The sequence below is a fragment of the Lepisma saccharinum genome, chromosome 21, assembly GCF_977018435.1.
Source record: "Lepisma saccharinum chromosome 21, izLepSacc3.1, whole genome shotgun sequence".
NCBI lineage: Eukaryota > Metazoa > Arthropoda > Insecta > Zygentoma > Lepismatidae > Lepisma > Lepisma saccharinum.
Window position 1 is genome coordinate 24,273,350 of NC_139249.1, and position 22,883 is coordinate 24,296,232.

Here is a 22,883-nt window from a genome sequence, read left to right on the forward strand (position 1 = left end):
AAGAAAATATATTAAATTAAATTAAAATAATCAAAGTATGGAACTCATCCAAGGAGCTGCGGTGGTCTGGTCGATAGAGCGTCTGACAAACAAGCGGGAGATCCGGGTTCGATTCCCGGAATTGGTTGGAATTTTTCCGGCTTCTTCTCCTCATAAATGTCCCCGATAATTCACATCTGGATTGTCTCTCTGTTCTTACCAACAAAACATTTTGCAATAGTTAAGCTTATTGTCGTTTGAATAATTGTCTAGTCAACAAGGTGAGAAATTTTAAAAGAGAGACATTCAAACATGCTGCGGTAAACAATGGGAAGGCGGACTGGTGACTGTTCTTGTCCACCTAGCCTTTGTCTATACATTAGTCGCTTACAACGAACCAAGAACTTTCTTTCTCATTGTTCACACAAAAAAGTACATGTTCATTGAACACTGGCGTACGTAGAGGGGTGGCTGATGGGGTTACAGCCCCTACCGAAATTGAGAATATCAGAATTTTCAAATAAAAATCCGTTAAGAACTTTAAAAAATCAAAATGTGTAAATGCGAAACCTCTTTTAAAGTGAGTCCCGATTACCATTTTTGTCTTTGAATGCAATTTTAATAGACTGAAAAGCTCGAAAAACACGAGATATTTTATTATGCATCCTGCCCTCCAAAACGAAGGCACGTGCTATCCACATTTACTATTCCAGCCCATCCCTAAAAAAAAAATCCTGCGTACGCCAGTGTATTGAACATTGTTGCAAGTGAGATACAAAACAAGTTGTCTCTCTTTTAACTCATAGTTGCCCTCATATTTTATTTTCAAGAATACTTGTTAATTTTCAAGGCTTTCTCTCTGAAAGACGCATGTGTTTGGAATGCTGTGCTTTTCTCCGTGCTGCATGGAAATAATAATTCAAATTATTATTATTATTAGTAGTAGTAGTAGTAGTAGTAGTAGTAATAGTATTGTCCTAGATCTTTGACTGTGGTAAGTTAGCCATTTAATTATGTTTTCCACAGCATTTTTCATAACATTTCACAAGCTCAAGGGGGGGGGGTAACCCCCGTAACCCCCCTTGCGTACGCCACTGGATAAAGGCACAAGCCGTTGAAAGATGCGCTGCGATACCAGATGCCGGGAATTCGGCAAAATGATAAAGAAGTTGCATAATTATAAAATTGGTTAGTACAGTAATTTATCTACCCACCCACCAAACTGCCTCCCTAACACTTGAATCCTAAATTATTTGACTATCTATCATACATACTCTGTCATTCCTGGAATCTCCTCCCAGCAGTCGAGAGCTCTCTCCATCTGCTCACATGCTTGACTCACGAGAGACTCTGCTTCTCTCCAGTGAAGATCAGCCCCTGCCACAGCATCTCGCCAAGAAAGGATCTGGTCCATCTCGAGCTCCAGCCTGTTCTCCTCTTTGCTGCCATAATCTCCATCGAAGAGGCGAGCTGATAGAAAAAAAAATTAGCTGGTGTCATCACAAGCCTAGTTGGTCCTTGGCTCGATTTAAACTATGATTCATGCTAAGTTCTAAATCATTTTCTCAGTTAATAGCTATTATATATTTCCAGTACTTTTGCCCGATATCAGTGCATTCTATATTTGCTTGTTTAGTTATGACAGTTGGTCAACCTCCATGGCAAAGTGGTTAGCACAACACACTATGATGCCAGGGACATTGGCGCAACCACAGGGGGGCAGGAGGAGCATTGCCCTTCCCCCAACCTTGGTCGGAAATAAGTTCTAGGGGGCGGCAAGGGGGGCAAACTTTGACGGCCAAGTATACTTGCAGGGAGAGAACCGTAGCTAGGGGACGGCGGGAGACGGCCCTGGGCGCCGAACGATCTAAATGAAAAAAAGTTGTAAAATTAATTGGGTTTATTTTTTTTTGTCTAGTCTACTTTATGCACAGAAAGGCTAATTGATACTGGGCCTATAGCTTAAAGTGAGTTCCGAACCACTATGTGCCTCCACCGGGTATCGAACTCGGGACCCCTTGATCACAAGGCGACGATGTTACCATTACACCATTGGGGAGGCACAAAAGTTGTAAATGATATAATACCATGGCGTTCCGTGAAATTATTTGCGCCCTATTAAATTAATATTGATTTCAGCCTGCAAAAAATTGGATCCAAAAGTTTTCTTGCTCGCTTCGCTCGCAATTTATATTTGTTCGTTGTAATGCATTGTAAATCACCAGACAGAAAAATGAGACTTGTCTTAATTGATTTTGTTTTAAATGCATAAAAAGGTAAAGGTAAAGTACTCCCCTGTGCATAGCACCACGCCATGAAGGCGTATAGGGGGTGTGGGGGTAACGCCCCACACTTTCTTGATCCGGTCGTGAGTGGGGGTGATGTGATCAGCATCACGCTCCTGACCGCCTTTACCCCCCAGGGTTTCCCCAGGTACCCATGTCATTCGACGGTAGGTGGGCGCCGGGGCCGCTTCCATCGTTAGAAAAGTTCCCGGATTTGAACCGGCCGGGGATCGAACCCGTGACCTTAAGCATGGTAGTCAGACGCGTTACCGACTGAGCAACCGCGACCATTTTGTTTTAAATGCATGAACAATTGTTTTAAGGAAAGGGAGCGTGCACATTTGAGAGACAATTTATGTAATTTTTGCTGTTGGTTTATTGTGAGATATATGAATTGGTTGTGTAATATATTTAAATAATATATACTGTATATAATATTTATTAAATAAACTTTGAATGCGTACACAATTTAGTGTCCACGCCACTCACGTTACATATATGTGAAACATATATTGTGCATGAAAGTTATGTTAATGTAAAAAGGAATTATATTTGGAATGCATTTATCAAACGTTTTCTGTCTTTCAAAAATAGTTTATGTGCTTGTTTTTCGTAATTAATGTGAAATTGAACGTGTTAAAAAAAATGAAATCCTTTGTTCGAACACAAATGCTTTAACACAAACTTCTACCCCTTTTTGCGTAATTTACGAGGATAATAACGTCTTTGATACTAGCACTACTAATAGTAATAATGTTGGTCCTGGGTTCGAATCCCGGCTTGGGCATGGATGTTTGCGAGTATCCATTCATCATTTTCATCATACCATCATCACTCCTCCCCATCTTCGCAAATTAGCCAAAAGTGGCACAAGAAGTCAAGTCAAATAAAGCAAATCAATAATAATAATAATAATGTTATAACAACATTTTTAGTAACATTATCATTATTAAAATTATTATTATTATTATTATAGGTACGTTTATCCTGGTACTTGCCCCCCAGACAAAAATTCGTGGTTGCGCCTCTGACCAGGGATGCCAAGTTTGAATCCCAACCTTGGCATGGGTGTTCTTTGTGAGTGTCCCTTCATTAATTTCATCATATCATCACTCATCCTCATCTTTACCATTAGTCAAAAGTGGCAGATAAGCAACTTAAATTAACCAAATGAATCAATTACGACATACGATATTATTTGAGTTGAGTGGCATAAATGCGCAGGCACTCCTTAATTATTGATAAAGGAATTAGATAAGCATTTCCATCTGTTATTTTATTTACCTCCATCTAAAAAATTCATTTGCAACAAAATTCTTTTTAATTGCTTGATTTGACTTTGCCATTGGTAAAGATTTCTCAGCAATGAGGCCAGTTTCTGCGTGAAAGAAAGAGCTGTTATCCTTGGATTGCAAAGAGTAGTTGTGAAATACACAACTTATTATCACAGACATCAGGCCTGCATTTATATACCGGATGGTCCAAAAGTCCCGGAACGGTCACATATCGTGAGAAATACACATCAAATCGGAAAACGAAAAAATACGTGTTTAATAAGTGAAAGAAAGCTATTCAATGATATCACGCGTGATTCCCCACCCCCGCCCCTGGAGGTGGGGCGGGGGGCAACAGTGAAATTTAAAATGGAAACCCCTATTTTGTATTATAGAATCGGAAAGAGGACTTCATTCCGAGTCCAACGAGCTATCAACCATCCTCCTAGCTCAATTAGAAACGGAGATATGGCGATTTTAAATTTTCGCAAACAAAAAAAAAAAAAAAAAAAAAAAAATATATATATATATATATATATATAATTTTTTTAAAAAAATAAAAATAAAATAAAAAATGAAAATTTCATGAAACCCAAAAAAATTCCAAAGGGACGTATCTCTGCCCCTAATTGAGCTAGAGTGAAAGCGATTGCAGATTCGGAATCTGCACGTCAAGACCTTTCAATAGAGTATATGGAAGGGGGGGTTGTCTGTGAAGGCTCAGGTTAATATAATCGTGATAGCTATCGAGTCAACCACCGCTTGAAATAATCAATTGATTTTAGCAAATAGCAAAAGCCTTATATTTACTTTAGTTGATAAATTAAATAAACTTCAGTCAATAAGTATTCCAGGGGATGAACCAACTTTTGATCCCGAGTTCACTTACTGGCCTGGACATGAGTGAATGTGCCCTCATTACTTTCAAATAATCGTCACTCATCTTCATCATACCAATTAGCCAGAAGTGGCAGATAAGCAATGTAAAATAACAAAAATATAAATTCATATAATCTTTGCATTGGGCTACAATTTTGGTGCCTGAGATCATCACATTATCTGCAATTGTAATTATCATCTTCATCCCACCCCTTTACTGGGTCCATGATTGGCCTTTCCTTGTTACATTTGCTTAATCCATAGAAAAGATTATTAACACTTCTACGATCTAACAACTTCAGCATTCTAATTTGTGCCAACCATGCCTAATTCCCTTCCACTTCAATCGACACTTAGAAAACAGTAGCTCGTTTGAAATCCTTCATGGATGCCTACATAATATCTTGACTCAAAAAATATCCTGCGAAAATGTTATCTGTTACAGAGGATATTGTGTCTTTGGAATATCTTGTGACTCACCCAAGAGGCCATCTTGCTTTTCGTAGAGTGTTTGGAGATAGTTGACTTTCTCTGTGAGTATCTTTATCTCCTCCTCCGTTTCTTCTCTCTTCTGCTTCAGGTTTTCTATCTCCTTTTTGGCTAGTTGCTGGAAAATTGGAAACAAATGCTTAAATGCACACAGAAATTGAAATTCTGGCATTCCTGCAATTACTATTGAACCTTATACAATAATGAATTAGGGCCTCCTTGATGGCGTAGTGGTTCGATACGTGGTGGAAGCACATGGCATAGTGGTTCGGATTCCACTTTAAACTGTAAGTCCAGTCCCGATTAGCCTTTCTGTGCATAAAGTGGACTTAAAACAACAATTCAACAAGTACTTAAAATAATAATTACCATTGAAATGAAAATATTGTACAAGTTATGTAATTTTTCAGATGTATGAATGTATCAATGTACTGAATAAGTTCCATTCATTGGCAAAATATTATGAATGACTTCGAATTCTGAAGGACTGCTTGGTTGGAGTGCAGTGCGTATTACCATATTGTATAAAATGTATACAGTATTTATTTAGTTTTCAAACATAAGTGTTTGAAACTAAATTGTTCTAAACAGTTATGACGAACAGTTTTCGTATGTAAATTTTGCCGTCCCGTTTTGCCTTCAGGAGAATATGAAACATGTCCCGTTTTGTTGTTTTAAATATCTTGTCACCTTATGTCACACACATACAAAAGTAAGAGTTTTGAAAATACCATAGTTATATTGTTGTGGTTAACATAATCAGTGCACATGCAGCCAATATTTAGATCGAAATTGTTTACAGATTAATATTATTGGTTGTATTTCAGAAGTACCGTGCGTCCATTTCGATCTGCAGCCGAGAGATCGGGAGAAGCGTGGCGGGCAGCACTGACGGAGATGCCGACATTTGCGGCCTGAAATGCCCGCTTATTTTTATGGACATATGCAGACATTTATATAAATATTGCAAAACGAGCACTAACCTGTGTTATAAGAGTATGGTTTTAATTTTAGTAGCTTAGTGACTGTATGTGCCGATGATTTTGACACGCCCACCTCTTGTGAAACACGGCGTGGAGGTTTGTTTGGAGAACGTTCTAACGCTGCACCAATATCATCGAGTTTTGCTTCGGTTAGAATCCGTCGTTTTTGCTTAGGTGTTTTAAAATTTAACGATACAGTTTCTCGTAATTTAAGGACAAGATATCTAACCGTATCTCTGTGTGGAGTTGAAACGCATGGGAATTTCTGTACAAATTACCTACACACGTCTCTACACGAGTTTGTTTTCACGTAGGTACGTGTCATACATAAAAAATCTTTGTTCTAACGTGAATCTTGCGGCTGGCATTTCAATCGTCTCACTGACACGTCACACATACACACTACAATAACACAAACAAGTAACTGCAAGTAACCAAGAATAACACTCTTGCGCACAGTACGAAATTAACACGCTCTTGGTTTACATTGCTCGCCACTATATTTACAACTCTGTCTTCATCTAGTCGCGAAGGAACAAAAAACTCGAGCTCGGATATTTCGGATTGCGAGGAAGCTCACGAAAACCATTCACTTTTATCGGTTTCGTCTGCAGTGTAATCCTGATACAGTGTTGCACATTCGAAACCTCCAAACGATTCCCATCGCCACAAAACTCTTTCAAGGATATAAACTTAAGCAGGACGTTACTGATCAAAACCATGATTAAAATGCTTTTTTATCTGTGGCTCTTAACATCGTTTCTATAGCGTATTTATTTGTGTATATAAGAGCAGAACTTGGATGAATTACAGAAGAACTTTTGAGTGTTATAACACAGGTTAGTGATCGTTTTGCAATATTTATATAAATGTCTGCATATGTCTATAAAAATAAGCGGGCATTACAGGCCGCAAATGTCGGCTTCTCCGTCAGCGCCGCCCGCCACGCTTCTCCCGATCTCTCGGCTGCAGATCGAAATGGACGCACGGTATTTGTTAATACAGCATTATAATTAAATTATAACTATTAAAATTGTATCGTCCTTGGCCTGCTAAGTTGAGCCTAACCCATTATTTCTGTGTATATGTATGTATGTATGTATGTATGTTTACACACATTACATACACACACGGCCATGATTTCAGGATTTATTTAATTTTCCCTGGACGAAACAAGCTTTTTTTTGTGTTGTTTTAAATGTGTGCAAGTATAGAGATACACTTGGAAAGTATGCAGTTATTGCATGGCAAGGTAACTGTAACAAATTACTTTTTTTTAAGTAACTTTCACAATCCTGAAGAGTACTTCCCGCCCCCCTCTTCCCCCGCCCAGTTCGTGCTCTGGTTGCTGGATTACATAAATAATAGCAGCGACTGTTACTTTCATAAAACGCAGGATAAATTCTTCATGCTGACATTAATTTACAAGATAAAAACTTTTTACGTTTCTCCGGTGCATTGGGACATGTTTTTAGTGTTCATTATAATGGATCAGGACGACCGATCCCTTTGGGCTTTGACGTCACTCCAGGGTCGCGCCAAGGTTACTTCGCGCCGCTTCATCGCACCTTGTTGGCTGACTTCTTACGTCACGGCGCCTGCTGACGTCAGAGGGAGTCGATACCACCGACGTCATGCACGGAAGCGTCGAATTGGCCATAACGCATCGGTGCCTCGGTCTGGCGGAAGGTGGCTTGAATATAGACTCTTTATGTACGTGACGGTTCGCCACAACCTCCACCGATTGTGGTGTGGTCAGAAATTTTGTAAAAGGGAATGACGTGGGATTCTTTTTTGCTGGCTGTTCCTTATTTTTCCGGGTTTTTCCCGGGAGGGGTAAGGAAGGTATTTTTCCAAATGGGGTTAAACATAGTACTACCCCCTCAAAAACACTACTTCAATTAGAAGTTATAATGTTCCAGCAGCGCCATTATAATAAATTAGCATAAATAACTGTGATTGGAATGAAGTTGTGTGTGTCAAATATGTAATTTCAGGTTGACATTAATTTCTCAGGGGCGTGGGCTCTCTTCCGGACGTCCATGCTCATGGGCGTAGCCAGGAATGTTCTAAAGGAAAGAAGGGGTCGCATCGCTGAAGTAAACTTGATTATTTGTTGATTTCGTCAATTTCACGTCTATTTTCTTCAATTTTTGGCTGATCGCGACGATGAGGATGAATGGTGATAAAACGAGAGGGGTGAAGGGACAATTATCAACATACGTGAAGATACAACGTCCACAGAGAATTTGCTGGTTGCGAGTCCAAACGCCAGAGACTCGTTAGCCTACAAAGTGCAGTCCAAGATGCAGTACTTTTGAGCTTTTGCTTTAGTTCACTTTGTATACATATAGGTTATTTGGGATTGGATTTACAGCTTAAAGTTGGATCCGAACCACTGTGTGCCTCCACCCGTATCGAGCCCGGGACTACATGATTACAAGCCGACGACGCCTGACCCTGTGGCAGAGTGGTTAACACATCGCGCTGCGACGCCAAGGGTCCCGGGTTCGAATCCCGCTCGGGCTTGGTTGTTTGTGAATGTCCATTCATCAATTTCATCATTTCATCACTCATCCACATCTTCGCAAATTAGCCAAGAGGCACAAAAGGCGAAGTAAAATAAACTAAACCAATCAATCAAACAACAAAGCGACGACGTTATTACTACGCCATCGGGGAGACCCCAGATACAGTATGTGGAAGAGTTTGTTGCCATCCCTTTACACCACAAATAATAATATTAAATTATCATTATGTCGTTAGGAGCATTCGTATACTTGATCAGGCACAGACGTACCAGTGGCGTGCCAAAGATTTTCAAAAGGGTGGGTGTTACGTACCCGCACAAGTAAACCATATGGCCAATGATTGAAATAAGGAATCATAGATGGCAGCACGCGGAAGAAATATTAGGATCGCAGATTATAGTAACATTGCGCACGTGAATAGAACGAAAGTGTTTGGGAGAACTGAAATTAATTGTGCTTACATAATTTTATGAACTGAGATAAACAATGGAAATGGATAAAGGTGAGATAAAGAAATGATAGACACGTGCAGCATATGTGATTGTATGTTAAGATTAATGAAGTTAAAAAGCGATTACAATTTTATATCTACCGTCTTAGTAGGAACGAGCTTTTCTACTAGACATTTTTTGGTTGTTTTCCCCGACGTGGCGCCAACTCAGTGGTGGCCCCCAAGCACTTCCGTTGCGGCGCATATATTGCTGACCCGGATCGAGGTCGAGCGCGGGACAGGCGGCGCCCTTCGATAAACCCCTTTTTTCTGCTTGTATTGGTCTATTGTGCAGCAAAAATATCGAGTTGAATTATTGTTGTATCTTTGACAAAGCCCAAAAAGAAGGGAAATATAGCAGGGAAGATACGGGAATCAATCCAATGTTTAATAAATGAAGGAATTTGGATATAGATGCCTTTGTAAATAAGAGATATATTTACTAGAAGAATAAATATATGAAAGGTATACGATTTCATCGTTAGAAGAAGAAGTATATCAAATAATAGAAGAAGAAGCCTATTAACCAATAGATGAATCAGCATATTAATTGATAGAAGAAGAAGTCTATTAACTAATTGATAGAAGAAGAAGCTTATTAACCAATTGATAGACGAAGAAGTCTATTAACCAATTGATAGAAGAAGTATATTAACCAATTGATAGAAGAAGAAGTCTATTAACCAATCAACGATAGAAGAAGTCCATTACACAATAGAAAAATAAGTATATCAACTAATAGAAGAAGAAGCCTATTAGCTGACAGAAGAGGAAGTCTTTCACATATCCATAAAGAAGAAGAGGGAGCCTATTAGCAGAGTAAGAAGAAGCTTGTTAGTCAAATAGAAGAAGAAGTCCATCATGAAGAGGAAGTCTTTCACATATCCATAAAGAAGAAGAGGGAGCCTATTAGCAGAGTAAGAAGAAGCTTGTTAGTCAAATAGAAGAAAAAGTCCATCATGTATCCATAAAGATGAAGAAGAAGAAGCCTCACAGTGAAATATATTTAATGGGGATATATGTGACCAAGAAACAAAGAGAGCTCTAAATAGAATCCTCTATATAAATTTAATGTAATATGAAAATTAAGAATATACGGTGCATTGTACCTTCTGTAGTAGGTTAAACAAGTTGTTTCCTTTGTTTTCCTTTTATCCTTCTCAAATAAGTTATCATTCAGTTTTAGTTGCCCTGAGAATCTCATGTTTTACCCTGGCCTAAGCCGGACTGGTGTCACCCCTTCTCCGGGACGTGGCATGGGGTTACGTATACTTTTTTGTAGTAGTCAGCTCTCATTTTGTCATCCTTTCTTGCCTTTGACGATTTTTTAGGAATATTGAATCATGGGGGCTGATGAAGACCCACCAACCCCCTTTCGGCACGCCACTGAGGGGAACGATTCTCTTTGTCAATTGCCTAGACTGGATTTTTACTTCGTGTGTTCGGTTCCTAATATTATTGTATTATTGGCGATTTCATGTGTGTTTTTCCACATTCTGAGTTTAACAGAGGCAATGTGATCCTGGATTTTTCTCTGTTTCTTTTGCTTTACGTCGTAATTTATACCATTAGGATTATCACGACAATTTAATCAATTATGGTATGCCGATAGAAAGCGATTAATGTCGATGCATTGCTATGGATTCAGAGGCAAAGCTATCAATATCAGAAGCAAACATACCTCGGATTTTGTGCTATATTTAAGAATGTCCAAGTTTAGCGAATCAATTTCATAAAAATGTCCTGGATATGAGGAAATTTACCAAATATGTTTTACCTTAATACATTACTACAAATTATGCCTCAATATTAGCTGGATTAAATTATAATTAACGAAGTAGTAAATTTACTTTTCTAAATTAGCATTCATATGCAAGAGAAACTGAAACGATTTCCTCACGCCCCGCAATTAGATGTTAAACACGCCACTGCTCATTAACATTATGAGTGCTGCATCTGCATATCAGTACTTGTAAAGTTCTGGTCCCCAAAGCAACCTCACTTTACTTCAAAGAAAGTTCCGAAAGATCATTTTCCCCCCTTATAACCATATATCAGGTCCACGTGGAGTCCAGTAAATCCTCCCCTGAAACCTTTTCCACCAATAGTGTCCGTCCAAGAAATGACAGCTCTCGTCAACTTCACGTGGACTAAATAGGATGTTGCTAATTCAGTTTCTTTAGAGATTTTTGAACGCGGGGTTTCAATTCTTTATCTTTGATATTTTGTGTTATTGTGCTGTGCTATTTTTTTATATAATATAAAGACCATGGGAGTAAAAAGTCGCAGTGAATGAATGGATGTCTAAACACTGCAGGTAAAAGTGACAACAGCGCTTTGCCGAAAAACAGGTGGTGGCTCGAAACCAGATACGGTTCCGGTTGGCTTCCTCTGGGGTTGTGTCAAAGATGCCGAACTGGTGGTACTTAGAAGACTTAGGGTATAGCCTATATTGTAATTTGTGCTTTGAAGACACAGCAGTGCCTGTACAATTAAAGCTTGTTGAAAAGAGTTAATTATAAACAGGGATTAATCTTAGTTTTGCTTTTAAATGTCGGGTCTTCCAGGATATTGGACAAAACTATATTGGAATATAAAAATGCTATAAAAGCCACACTTAACAGAGATACTTTCATAAATGGTTGATTATTTATTGTATTTATTAATTATTGTAGAATATGTTCTATATGTATCCCTATATCCACATAAATATGTGTGTGTGTGTGTATATATATAATGTAAATATATGTATGTGGATAAGCTTAAGGATATGTGTCCATTAATATGTGCATGTATTTATTTCACTGTTGTTTCTATCCTATTATGGTCATATTTATTCTGTACATTCATGAGAAATTTGATAATATTGGTTGTGGATATATGAATAATTCATGTATGTTGTGTATATGTGTGTTGTGTATATGTTTGTATGTGTTTATATACAAGTATATTATATATGTTTGACCGAGCACGTCATTACTCTACGTTATATAAGATTCCTTATGTTATAGTTAATAACTATGTAATATGTATGCATGCTATTTAATCTCACTTATATTCATATTCACATTATTTATGTTATATTAATGCCTCTGTAATTGGAGATATCCTTTCTCTGTAGAAGGCAAATAAATCAATAAATAAATCAAGTAGAGGCCACAGGCTTTATGCTTGTTTAGTATCATTAAGTTCCCTACATGCGCCTTAACTTGGGTTGAATCATCCTTGTAAACCTTAATTGATAACAAAATATCCTAGAATTGTCGTCTGGTGTAAAATTGCAAAGTACTTGAACCTACGTCACACGAAAATTCCCGAACATCAACAAGTGGCTCATGGACCAACCTGCATGTAGCACCCTGGCTCGTGCAGAAGGGGCTACGTGGGGCTAGAATAGCTTTAGCAACTTGAGAGACATAGCGTGACAGCAACTTATGACGTCACGTCTTTGTCTGCTGTCTGCAAGCTACGCCAACAGCACTAAATCTAGGTCGTGTTCAAAAGGTGCAAGAGTTCAGTCTTGAAGCTTTGGACTGGAAGCGAAAATCTCTCGAATTACACTTCGACTGCAGCGCCAAATACGATCAGTAGATAAAACTAAGAACGCATTGTTTTTCCCGCGTTATAAACACTTATTTTTCACCATAGAATTCACATAGCATTTAGAAAGTTCTTCTTATACTTACATTTCCACACAATAGAAGAACCACAACTAACACCTGGCTGCCTTTCGACTTCCATGATTCCAAACAAGTGAACAAGTGCAGTAAACAAGTCTGCATTGTTGCGTACTGCATGCTGCCGGCTGCATTGACGCTTTCGAACTGCTCTAGGTGACGTCACTTCCAACAAGACCGTGCTTCAGGCCTGCTTTTTGGACCTTTTGGACAGCCCTAACGAGCCTAACCTATTCACATGCTTATCTCGGCTATTAGATGCATACGTGAATAGATTAGGCAGGCAAAGGTTGGTGCTGTTGCTACAGGAGGCGCTAGCCGCTCGTGAAGGGGTTGTTGAAGTACTCACCACCCTGTTGAGCGTCGCCACATACTCCTCGTGCTCCTGGGCCAGGTTCCCGTCGGCTTCCACCCCGAGTTCCTCCAGAGCTTCTTTGACGCTGTTGTCCCCCGCCAGAGGTCTGTCCGGTTCCCTAGCAACGGAAATGAAACAAACCCGTTTAGCCCTTCGCTTCCGGTTATCGCCTCCGCGGATAAGCCATCGACGGCTTCAGCGGCGTGGAAGGGCTCCTCGTTAAGGGCCCGCAAAATGACTCCCTCTGGAAGATGGCGAAGTTAGCCCTAAGATGTCTCGTTTCTACCTCCGTGTGCAGCATTACCTTTGAATTTTTGGAGGCACATTGTGTGTGTGTGTATTTATGTATATATACACAGTATGTAACATTCTTATTCGTACACAAGGATTTTCAAAGAAAATGCTTTAATATCTGAAAGGAAATACACTCTTTTGAAATTGTTTCTTTACAATTCAATAACTAATATCATTAGGAACATAAAATCTTACCCAAATTCTGTATAACCAATGACAATAATAAATTAAATGAAACTGAAAGAGAAACATGAGATTTTTTGTACAACTTTTCTATTCGTACACTTAATAATATAAAAGAAAAAGTTTATTCAGAACAAATTGACTGACAGTTCTAATACTTTGATGCGTATCCTTTAGCTTTAATTACTGCTTGACACCTGTTCTTCATAGAATTAACCCGTTTCCGACATGTTTCAGAGCTTATTTTATTCCACTCGGCTTGCACAACAGTTTTTAACTCTTGTTTGGACTTGACGCCTGCTTTATGGACTCGCCTCTTCAAAATTTCCCATAAATGCTCAATGGGATTTAAGTCTGGTCTTTGAGCTAGTGTTTGTAGTAGTTTGGGCACATTCCATGTTAGCCAATTCATGTTAACTCGCGCCTTATGCTTACTGTCCTTGTCTTGTTGGAATCAGTAGATAGGCGGCATGTCCATTTTTTGGGTACTGCTTTACACTGTTCTTCAATATATCCAGATAGACATATGCAGCCATGATACCATCAATAAACTGGATGGTACCAATACCTTTGGACGACATACAGCCCCAAATCATTAATGACCCACCACCGTGTTTAACTGTTGGAACTGTGTTAATGTGATCATTGCCTTTATTTGATTTTATCCATACCCTATTTATCCCATCTGACCCGTATATATTAATCTTGGACTCGTCTGACCATATGACACTATCCCAAAATTCCTGGTCCTTGTGGATGTGCTCTTTCTCGGATGAAAGTCTATTCCTGCGATTCACCTTATTTACATACGGCCTCTTTCGTAGTATTCTGCCATGATATCCATGCTTCTACAAGGCACATCGAACAGTTTGATCGGACATCATCTTGCCAGCAACATATTCTACTAACTGAGGAACACTTAGTCGGGGGTTTTCTCGCACTCTTTTTAAAATAAAGCATTAATCACTTTTATTCAACCGTCTCTCTTTTGGTTTTCTCTGTGTTAAACCTTCCTCTCTAAATTTGTTTACTATGTACTGAACTGTGGAGTGTGATTTATTTATTGTTTGTCCAATTTTTCTTAACGAATAACCTCTAAGGTCCAAATTTATAATAACATCCTTTAGATCGAAACTAAGTTCCTTCACCTTGCCCATTTCGAACACGCTGATAGATAGACGATAGGCCTACAATAATACCTACACCAGCATTCCGCTTGACGGGGAGCGCGTCTGCATGTTCAAACTTGTTAGGAAGTTGCAAACTGCACGAAATCGCCCGAATAGCGGTGGCGCTGTATGCGACGAAGATTGAAACTCTTGCCTGTACGAATAACAATGTTGCATGAAACAGCGTGTTTTTCTATTTCCACACAAATTATATGCTCTGTTTATTAGTAGATTTGGCATTTTTTCCCTCGAAAATTCTATGTGTACGAATAACAATGTTACATACTGTATATATATATATATATATATATATATATATATATATATATATATATATATATATATATATATATTGCATCAATATCTTAAACATACATAATACATTTTTATGGATTATTGCCGGTACTCAATCATTTTGGACGAATGTTTCCGTAAAATACAATAAACACAAATAAGCACAAAATGCCGACTTCCGTGGCGGAGTGGTTAGTACAGTGGGGTACGAATCCCGGCCTGGGCATGGGTGTTCCTTGTGAATGTCTCTTCCATTACAGTCCGTTTCGCCTTATCCCGTTTCGCAATATCCCGTTTCGCCTTATTGCGTTTTCAGCGCCCAATACAATTTCGCGTGATTTATGTGACACTAACTTTCTAAGACGAAACGGGACTTCATGGGACAAATCTCAGGATAAATAGTACCAAAATTACTAATACAGTTAATATAAATCCGTTTACATAATAAAAAAAGTATATATATCAATGTGGCATGGTGTTTTATTACATTAATAATAATGACCCTTCATGTCGATAATATTCCCTGTTGGGAAATTTTTTGTGTGTAAGGCTAAACAGGATAAGGGAAAATGGGATGATGTCCCGTTTCGCCTTAGAAAGTTCGTGTCACATAAATCACTTGAAATTGTATTGGGGGAGGAAAAAACGCAATATGACGAAACGGGAGGACACGGTCTCTTCATCAATTTCACCATATCATCACTCATCCTCCTCCTGGCTGGCACCGTGGCGGAGTGGTTAGCACAAAGCGCTACGACTCCAGAGGTCCCTGGTTCGAATCCCGGCCTGGGCATGTATGATTGTGCGTGTCCATTCATCAATTTCATCACATCATTATGGCACAAGAGGCGAAGAAAATTTAAAGTATATTAATCAATCAATCATCGCTCATCCTCATTTTCACGTTAGCCAAAAGTGGTAGAAAAACGAAGTAAAATACACAAAATCAATCAATCAACGTTCAAATATTCCCTCTACGGAACTTAATATGAAACAATATTGGACATTTTAATCGAATCAATCTTTCATTAATCAATAGGTTTTCATTTATTATGTCTACAACTTTTTCTTGCACGGTGTCATTCTCCAACACGTACGACTGTTGCAATCAGTTAAGAATGAAGATAAAGCATTTGTCTTTTTCCTTGCCTTTTTTGGTTATGCTGTGGTTTTGCAATATTTAACTGTTTTAATATACATGTTAGGTTAAGAATTAAATTTGTTTCTACTGAAAACTCATATTTCGTGTGCAAATTATTCGAAGTCAGCATGTAAAACTGTGTAATTATCAAAATGTTAATTATGTATATTGTAACTAATTACAGGGTTAAATTTTGAAAATTGAAACTTGGAATGCTCTTAATTCTCGTTATATTTGTTTTGCCCACCCATTGATACTCTTTTTATAGAGGGTCCCTTATTTAGTTCTGCAAGGAAGGTCCAAAGTAAGTATGACTCCCACTGTTGTCTACATAACCAGCACAAGCAGAAGTCGACTGTTAAAAAATATTAACCCCCCTTTTAGAATCCGCACTCGAATTGTTTTACAGAAGACGTTCAATGTACGGTTATTTTTTTTCGACAACCATACCGATTACAAGTTAAAAACAAGCAAGGCGTTACTTCCGAAGAATACATTTCGTGAGGGTTTGATCCCCTAACCCTTTTCCATTAATATGTATCCTCCCATCGGAGAAAAGCAGCCTTCCACAGCTTGAGACTTACGTCTTTTTAAGTATCTTCAGTCGATCGTCGGCCTCTATGATCTCCTTGTTGATCTTGTCCAGCCGATCCTTCAACAGCGCCAGAGTTGGTCCAGGAACTCCCCTTTCTTCCCTCTGGATGTCCCTCTCCACCTTTATGTATGCTTCCAGGATGGACGAGTCTGGGTTCATCAAGGGGATCTGGAAGACAAGCCAAGATGACAATTATATATTTAGAAGTGTACAGGGGAATTCAAATTAGGGGAAGGAAGGGTAAAGTGGCCATGTGAGTTTTCTTCGCTGTATAGCGCTTCCCCCACGCGGGAGCCGGGCGAAACAGTCGCCACGGATGCTGCCAGTTTTGTCTGTGACTTTGAAGCGGGAGGCTGCACTTTTGTAGATGTGAACTCGTTTTATTGTTTTTTCGCATGTCTGAAATTAGATAAGTGGTACAAATTGTTGATTATAGCTAAATAAAAGTAAGTGTTATAATTATATGTTTTTGTGCTGTTTGATCAGCTTGAAATAACCTTTTAAATGATGTGTGTTTGAAAGCGCTAAGTCATGTAAGTTAGACGTTAGACCACAGTTTTTGTAACGGCGTCATTCCGAGCAAAGTGGCCACGAAACAGACAGACTCGAAAGGCAATGAAGGGTGGATTAGATGTTTAAAATGTAAGAAGTGGGTACATGAAGAGTGCGCCGGTTGTGACGCAGAAGAAGATGAGTTTCAGTGCGAATTTTGCAAATAGGCCTACGCCTAATCCTTTATTGATAGACTATTGATTACGAATTGCTATTTACTTTATCTTGTAAAGATTTCATACTTAAGATAATACTTAAAAAACATAATACTTATTCTTAATGTGTATTACTTCATAAAAATGGGGTGTTTTTCCACATATTCGATATTGTAATGCACCAGGAACATGAAATGACTTTCATTCGGTTGAGAAAGGACCATTCTTTGAAAATTAGGCTAAATTTTACCTCTCATTCCCAAAATAGCGGGGAAAGAGGGGCAAACTTCCCATTTGTATGATTTTTTCATTGAAATTTGGGGGCCGCGGCCCACCCAACCCCTCTTATTGCCTTTGGCGTTTTGATTCCTGCACGGTTGCATGCCCTGATGTTTTAGCTGAAAAAAAAAGTTACTGGAAGTAAATTGGTCAAATAGTCTACGAGTTACAACATTTTTTCGGTTTCGTCGAGGCCTTTTGGCGCGAATTTTAAATTCGTACACTTATTTGACAAAAAAATGTTATAACTCGTAGACTATGTGACCAATCTACTTCGGATAACTTTTGTTTTTCAGCTAGAACAACAGGGCATGCAAGCGTGTAGAAATCAAAACGCCAAAGCCAATAAGAGAGGTTGGGTGGGCCGCGGCTCCCAACTTTCAATGAAAAAAAATCATAAAAATGGGGAGTTTTTTCACATATTCTATAATGTAATAGACCCAGAAACATGAAATGACTTTCGTTCGATTGAGAAAGAACCATTCTTTGAAACTATGGCTAAAGTTTGTGTCCTCTTTTAAGTATAGCGGGGGAAGAGGGGGCAAACTCCCCATTTTTATGATTTTTTCATTGAAAGTTGGGGGCCGCGACCAACCCAACCCCTCTTATTGCCTTTGACGTTTTGATTCCTGCACGGTTGCATGCCTTGATGTTTTATCTACAAGACAAAAGTTACCCGAAGTAGATTGGTCAAATAGTCTAAGAGTTATAACATTTTTTGCGAAATAAGTGTACAAATTTAAAATTCGCGCCTGCTTCCATTCGTAACTTTGGAGCCGGGGGGGGGGGGTTGCTGGGTGGGTGGGTTTTCTTCCACATGACATTTCAAAGTTTTATCTGAACGTCTGTTAGCGTTTACAACCTCACTTACAAGTATGAAGGTGCTAAAAGCACATGAACTTTTTAATCAGCACGATGGGTCACCAGTGACCCATCGGCCGACTACGCCTATTTTTTCTATGGGTCACATGGGACCCATTGGCCGAGTAAAGGTTAAAAACAGATAATTCCGAAACATATACAAACTCTAGATCTCGTTTTGGGCTAATTTTGAATGTGATGGAACGGAAAATCAAAAGTTTGTCATTGGAAAGTAGCGAACAAACATGCATCTATTCATTTTAATGCAGGGTACGATTTGAAGGGTCGATAGAAGGGATACCAACCTTGTTTTGAACCATCAAATCTCTGGTTATGAATGAAACATCTCAACCAGGGATCATTATTTCCAACCCACATGTGAACTATATCGTACATACGGTGTTCCAGTTGAATTCAATTAACATTAAGTATACCGTACCATAGCTACATACAAATATTTCGTTATGCAATTTATGGCGGCTGTGGTGCCAATTTATATGGGCCCGTGGGGTCCGAGCCCGCCCAATAATTTAGGGATTTCTTGTGAACTTATCATTCAAGTGTTTCAGCCTACCTAATGTTTTTGAAAAGATGGCACCCCTGGTTGTCTCTCTTTTAGATGCCATGTATTCGTATTCTTTCAGACTTCTGGTGTTTCGCAAGTACTTTTGTATCGAATAATAAAAGTAGGCTTGTTTTGACGTATGCTGGGTCGCTTAGTCGATTAAGGGAGGCAGTGTTGCCACAATCGGAGGGTAAAATTTCCCTTTTCAAGGAGTAAAATTTCCCTTTTCAAGGAATAAAATTTCCCTTTTCAAGGAGTAAAATTTCCCTTTTCAAGGAGTAAAATTTCCCTTTTCAAGGAATAAAATTTCCCTTTTCCGCCCAATCTTCCTTTCACGTAAAGAAATAATGATAACAATAATAAGAAGAATATAATATAAGTACTACTAATAAGTAGTTGTAGTACTGGTCTTAGTAGTAGTAGTAGCAGCAGTAATGCTTTCTTTGGCCCATGTTCGTACGTATGAAAAATGTTTAAAAAAATCACATAATGCTTATATAGATATCCTTCTTGCTACCGGACCAGATGTCCCAGGTCCGAATCCTGGTCAAGCATGTCCAGTTAATGTTTTTTTTCCATCTCTCGTGTCGATCATCACTCATGATGGATATTGAACTTGTACCAAATATAACCGGAACAAAAATCGAGCGCGATGTCTTCAAAATTCCTTGAAATTTTGGTATTTCTCATCGAATTTCCCATATTCCCATTTGCCATATTTCAAGAGACTCTACAAGTACTGAAAGTACTCTTATTGTGTAAGCAAAACCGAAATCCTCCATTTCTTAGAGCAAAGCAAGAAATTGACATGGCTACTCTTGAAACATTGAAAACGGTTGATTCACCGCGTAGGAGAACGGTAGTTCAGGAGATATAGGAAAACCATTCGTTCGACAGCATTTTTTTCAATCTTTGCTGGACAATATGAATAGCCGGTTTGAAGACTTGGGATTCTCTTCGCATGTAGTTCTATTAAATGCACATACATAGATTATTAAGAACGTGTGTTTTATGGTGACATATCAGGTGAAATTTAATGTAAGCGAAAGAATATGTGCGTCAATATACCCTATCCAAGCTAACTCTGTAGCGAGGCTGCGCATAGCGGCAGAGAAGGGGTGTAATCTAGTGGGCAGAGCAAAGCAGTACACGCTGCTGAGAATGCTGGTAACTGCAGTCGCTTCCCCCTCCATACAATCCCGTTCCTCTTGTTCATTGGTGGAGCCGTCACGCGTCACTACTTGCGCAGAGTTGAGTTGGTGTTTTAAGTCCACTTTATGCACATTACGGCTAATCGGGCCTGGAGCTACAGTTTAAAGTGGGATCCGAACCACTATGTGCCTCCAGCAGGTATCGAACCCAGGACCCACTACTTGCGAAGATACTTGTTTTCGTTAACCTGCTCCAGAGATAGATGGGACAGAGTGTAGTTAAAGATTTCCACATGTACAAAGATAATAAAAAAAAGCATTTCCACCTCACTCAAGGATAGTGTGAATTCAATTAAAATTTTACCTATTTCTACAGCTGAATGTGAGCGTGGGTTCAGTGCCACGAATCTAACCTTTACTGAACAGAGCGAGATTAAATATTTGCTTGGATCATAAAATGTATCGCCGTAAATCAATTTCGGTGATAAGCAGTTGGTTTTTTAATGATATATGAGCTTCAATTACCATTTTCAAATCTTCGTTTTAAAAGTAGTTATCGGGAACCATTTTAAGTTCTTTTTTCCGACTTCATTACCGCCTTCATTTGGTTCTTTTTTCCTAAAAATTTTGGGGGGAGGGGGATGTAGCCCCTTCAGCCCCCTCTCTGCGTACGCCAGTGGTTCGAGGCAAATAGTGGTTTTAAACTTTAGGTCCAGTCCCAATTAGCGCAGCTGTGCATCTCTTATACGTCAATATGAAAGAGGAAAATCATAAAAATTCATAACACATTACTACAGTCTAGCAGAATTAACTTGAGAGAAATGGCCGCTCTGTGAGTGATGCAACTGCGCTCCAATTGGCTAGAGCGGGGGATTTCCCGCTGTAACGGGCCAATGGAAACTCTACAAACTCTACTCTAGAGTTCCCGTTGGCCCGTTACAGCGGGAAGTCCACCGCTCTAGCCAATTGGAGCGCAGTTGCATAACTCACAGAGCGGCCATTTCTCTCAAGTTAATTCTGCTGGACTGTAGGAGCCATCACCTACGCTGTAGCTCTCCCAGCAAGCGGTATAAAGAAAATTGTTTACCCTTGGTTCGCCGAGGCAATCTGATATTACGTCACGTGGCTTTTCTTCTGGAGTTTAACGGTTAAATAAGCTGTATACGTGCCACAATAGTTTTAACGCACTGGTAAGTTTTTACAAAGTGGCACGTATCGATAATTTTTTAGGGGTGGGGGCGGGGGGCTAAACAGTGTTTTTTAAAGGGGTATAAACAGTGACCGCACCAGAGGGAGCAAAGGTGGCAAACGCCCCATAGCAAGAAAGAAAAAGGAGATATACAACTGCTCTTTTAGCTTCTTAGTATGGTAATTACGTGTTGTTGTCGTCGTATTTACTGTTCCGTTTAGAATAGTCCCCACCCGGAGATCGAATGGGGGTGAGTACTCCCATCGTAATAGTTCGTTTTCCTGGGAAAGATAATGCCCTGTTTTCAGTTGCCGTCCGCGTAGCTGGAAGGACCTCTACCGCAAGGGAGTGTAATAACTGCGAAAGGGATTACCGTAATCGCGAGAGAGCACAACCGCGAAACGTAACACAGGATTAAACGCGAAAGGAACAAGAGCGAAAGATTTAAAAGCGAAATGGAATAAGCGCGAACGGAATAAACGCGAAAGGAACAAGAGCGAAACGGAATAAACGTGAAGGAACAAGCGCGAAAGGTTTAAAAGCGAAATGGAATAAGCGCGAAAGGAACAAAGCGAAACGGATCAATCGCGAAACCAAAATTGAACACAGGAATAAGCGCGATAAGAATGACAGCGAAACGGATTAAGTACGAAACGAAAATTCAAAACAGGAATAAGCTCGAAAGGAACAATCGCGAAACCAAAATTAAAAACCGGATTAAACGCGAAAGGAATAACAGCGAAACGTATTAAACGCGAAACCAAAATTGAAAAGTGGAATAAGCGCGAAAGGAATAACAGCTAAACGGTTTAACGACGAAAATTTCACTTTCGCGGTAGTTCTGGCGACCCCTACCGCCCTCGAACCGTCGCTGTTTTCCGGAGTATATTACACATCAGTCTCACCCAACCCCCCGATATGAATGGAGGACAGCAACTGTTGTTTGATCAGCGGGTCCATAACAGGCCCGTAGCCAGGAATTCTTATTAGGGGGGGGGGGGGCGAAGTCAATCCTAGAGGGGGCACATTTTTAATATATTGTGTTGCATTGGCAGATATAGCAGGGTACAGAGGGGCACTTGTCCCCCTCCGCCAAAAGTGATATGTAACAGGAAAGGGATGATATCTTGAAACTCCAATGAACAAAAAAAGTTCGAGCAACATCAAATAACAATATTTCGATAATGACTTTTCGGAATACTAAAGAATACAAAGATAAAGTTTAACATAAATAGCGACCGTATCTACTTTATATTTACAGGTCGAAAAGGTTAATAGACGATTAATATGTACCAACAGTTTTGGGCTTCTCTGCAGAACTGATTAAGGAAGTCCATTATAAACCTTGCTTCATAATGTTTCCCTCTAGTTTCCAAGTATGCAATATTTTTACGCACAAAGGAATCTAACGAGAATCCAACAACACCATTGTGTTGTGTTATGCAAGAAAAATCGAATTAATTAAATAATAATGATTACATTACATCTACACTTTGATGAATTGTGTAAAAAT

The 22,883-nt window shown here is 39.2% G+C and overlaps 1 protein-coding gene across 3 annotated transcripts in view; it reads right to left on the reverse strand.

Moving 5' to 3' along the window:
- The window catches only part of synr (BH3-only protein sayonara), an 85,885-nt gene that overhangs the window by 19,467 nt on the left and 43,535 nt on the right, over window positions 1-22,883 (reverse strand). For all 3 annotated transcript variants that reach the window (XM_083142559.1, XM_083142558.1, XM_083142560.1), the window contains exons 4-7: window positions 16,608-16,786; window positions 12,937-13,060; window positions 4,898-5,024; window positions 1,254-1,449 (exon numbers count right to left, since the gene is read on the reverse strand). In XM_083142559.1, the coding sequence (XP_082998685.1) occupies window positions 1,254-1,449; window positions 4,898-5,024; window positions 12,937-13,060; window positions 16,608-16,786 (626 nt within the window). The remainder of the gene's footprint in view (window positions 1-1,253; window positions 1,450-4,897; window positions 5,025-12,936; window positions 13,061-16,607; window positions 16,787-22,883) is intronic.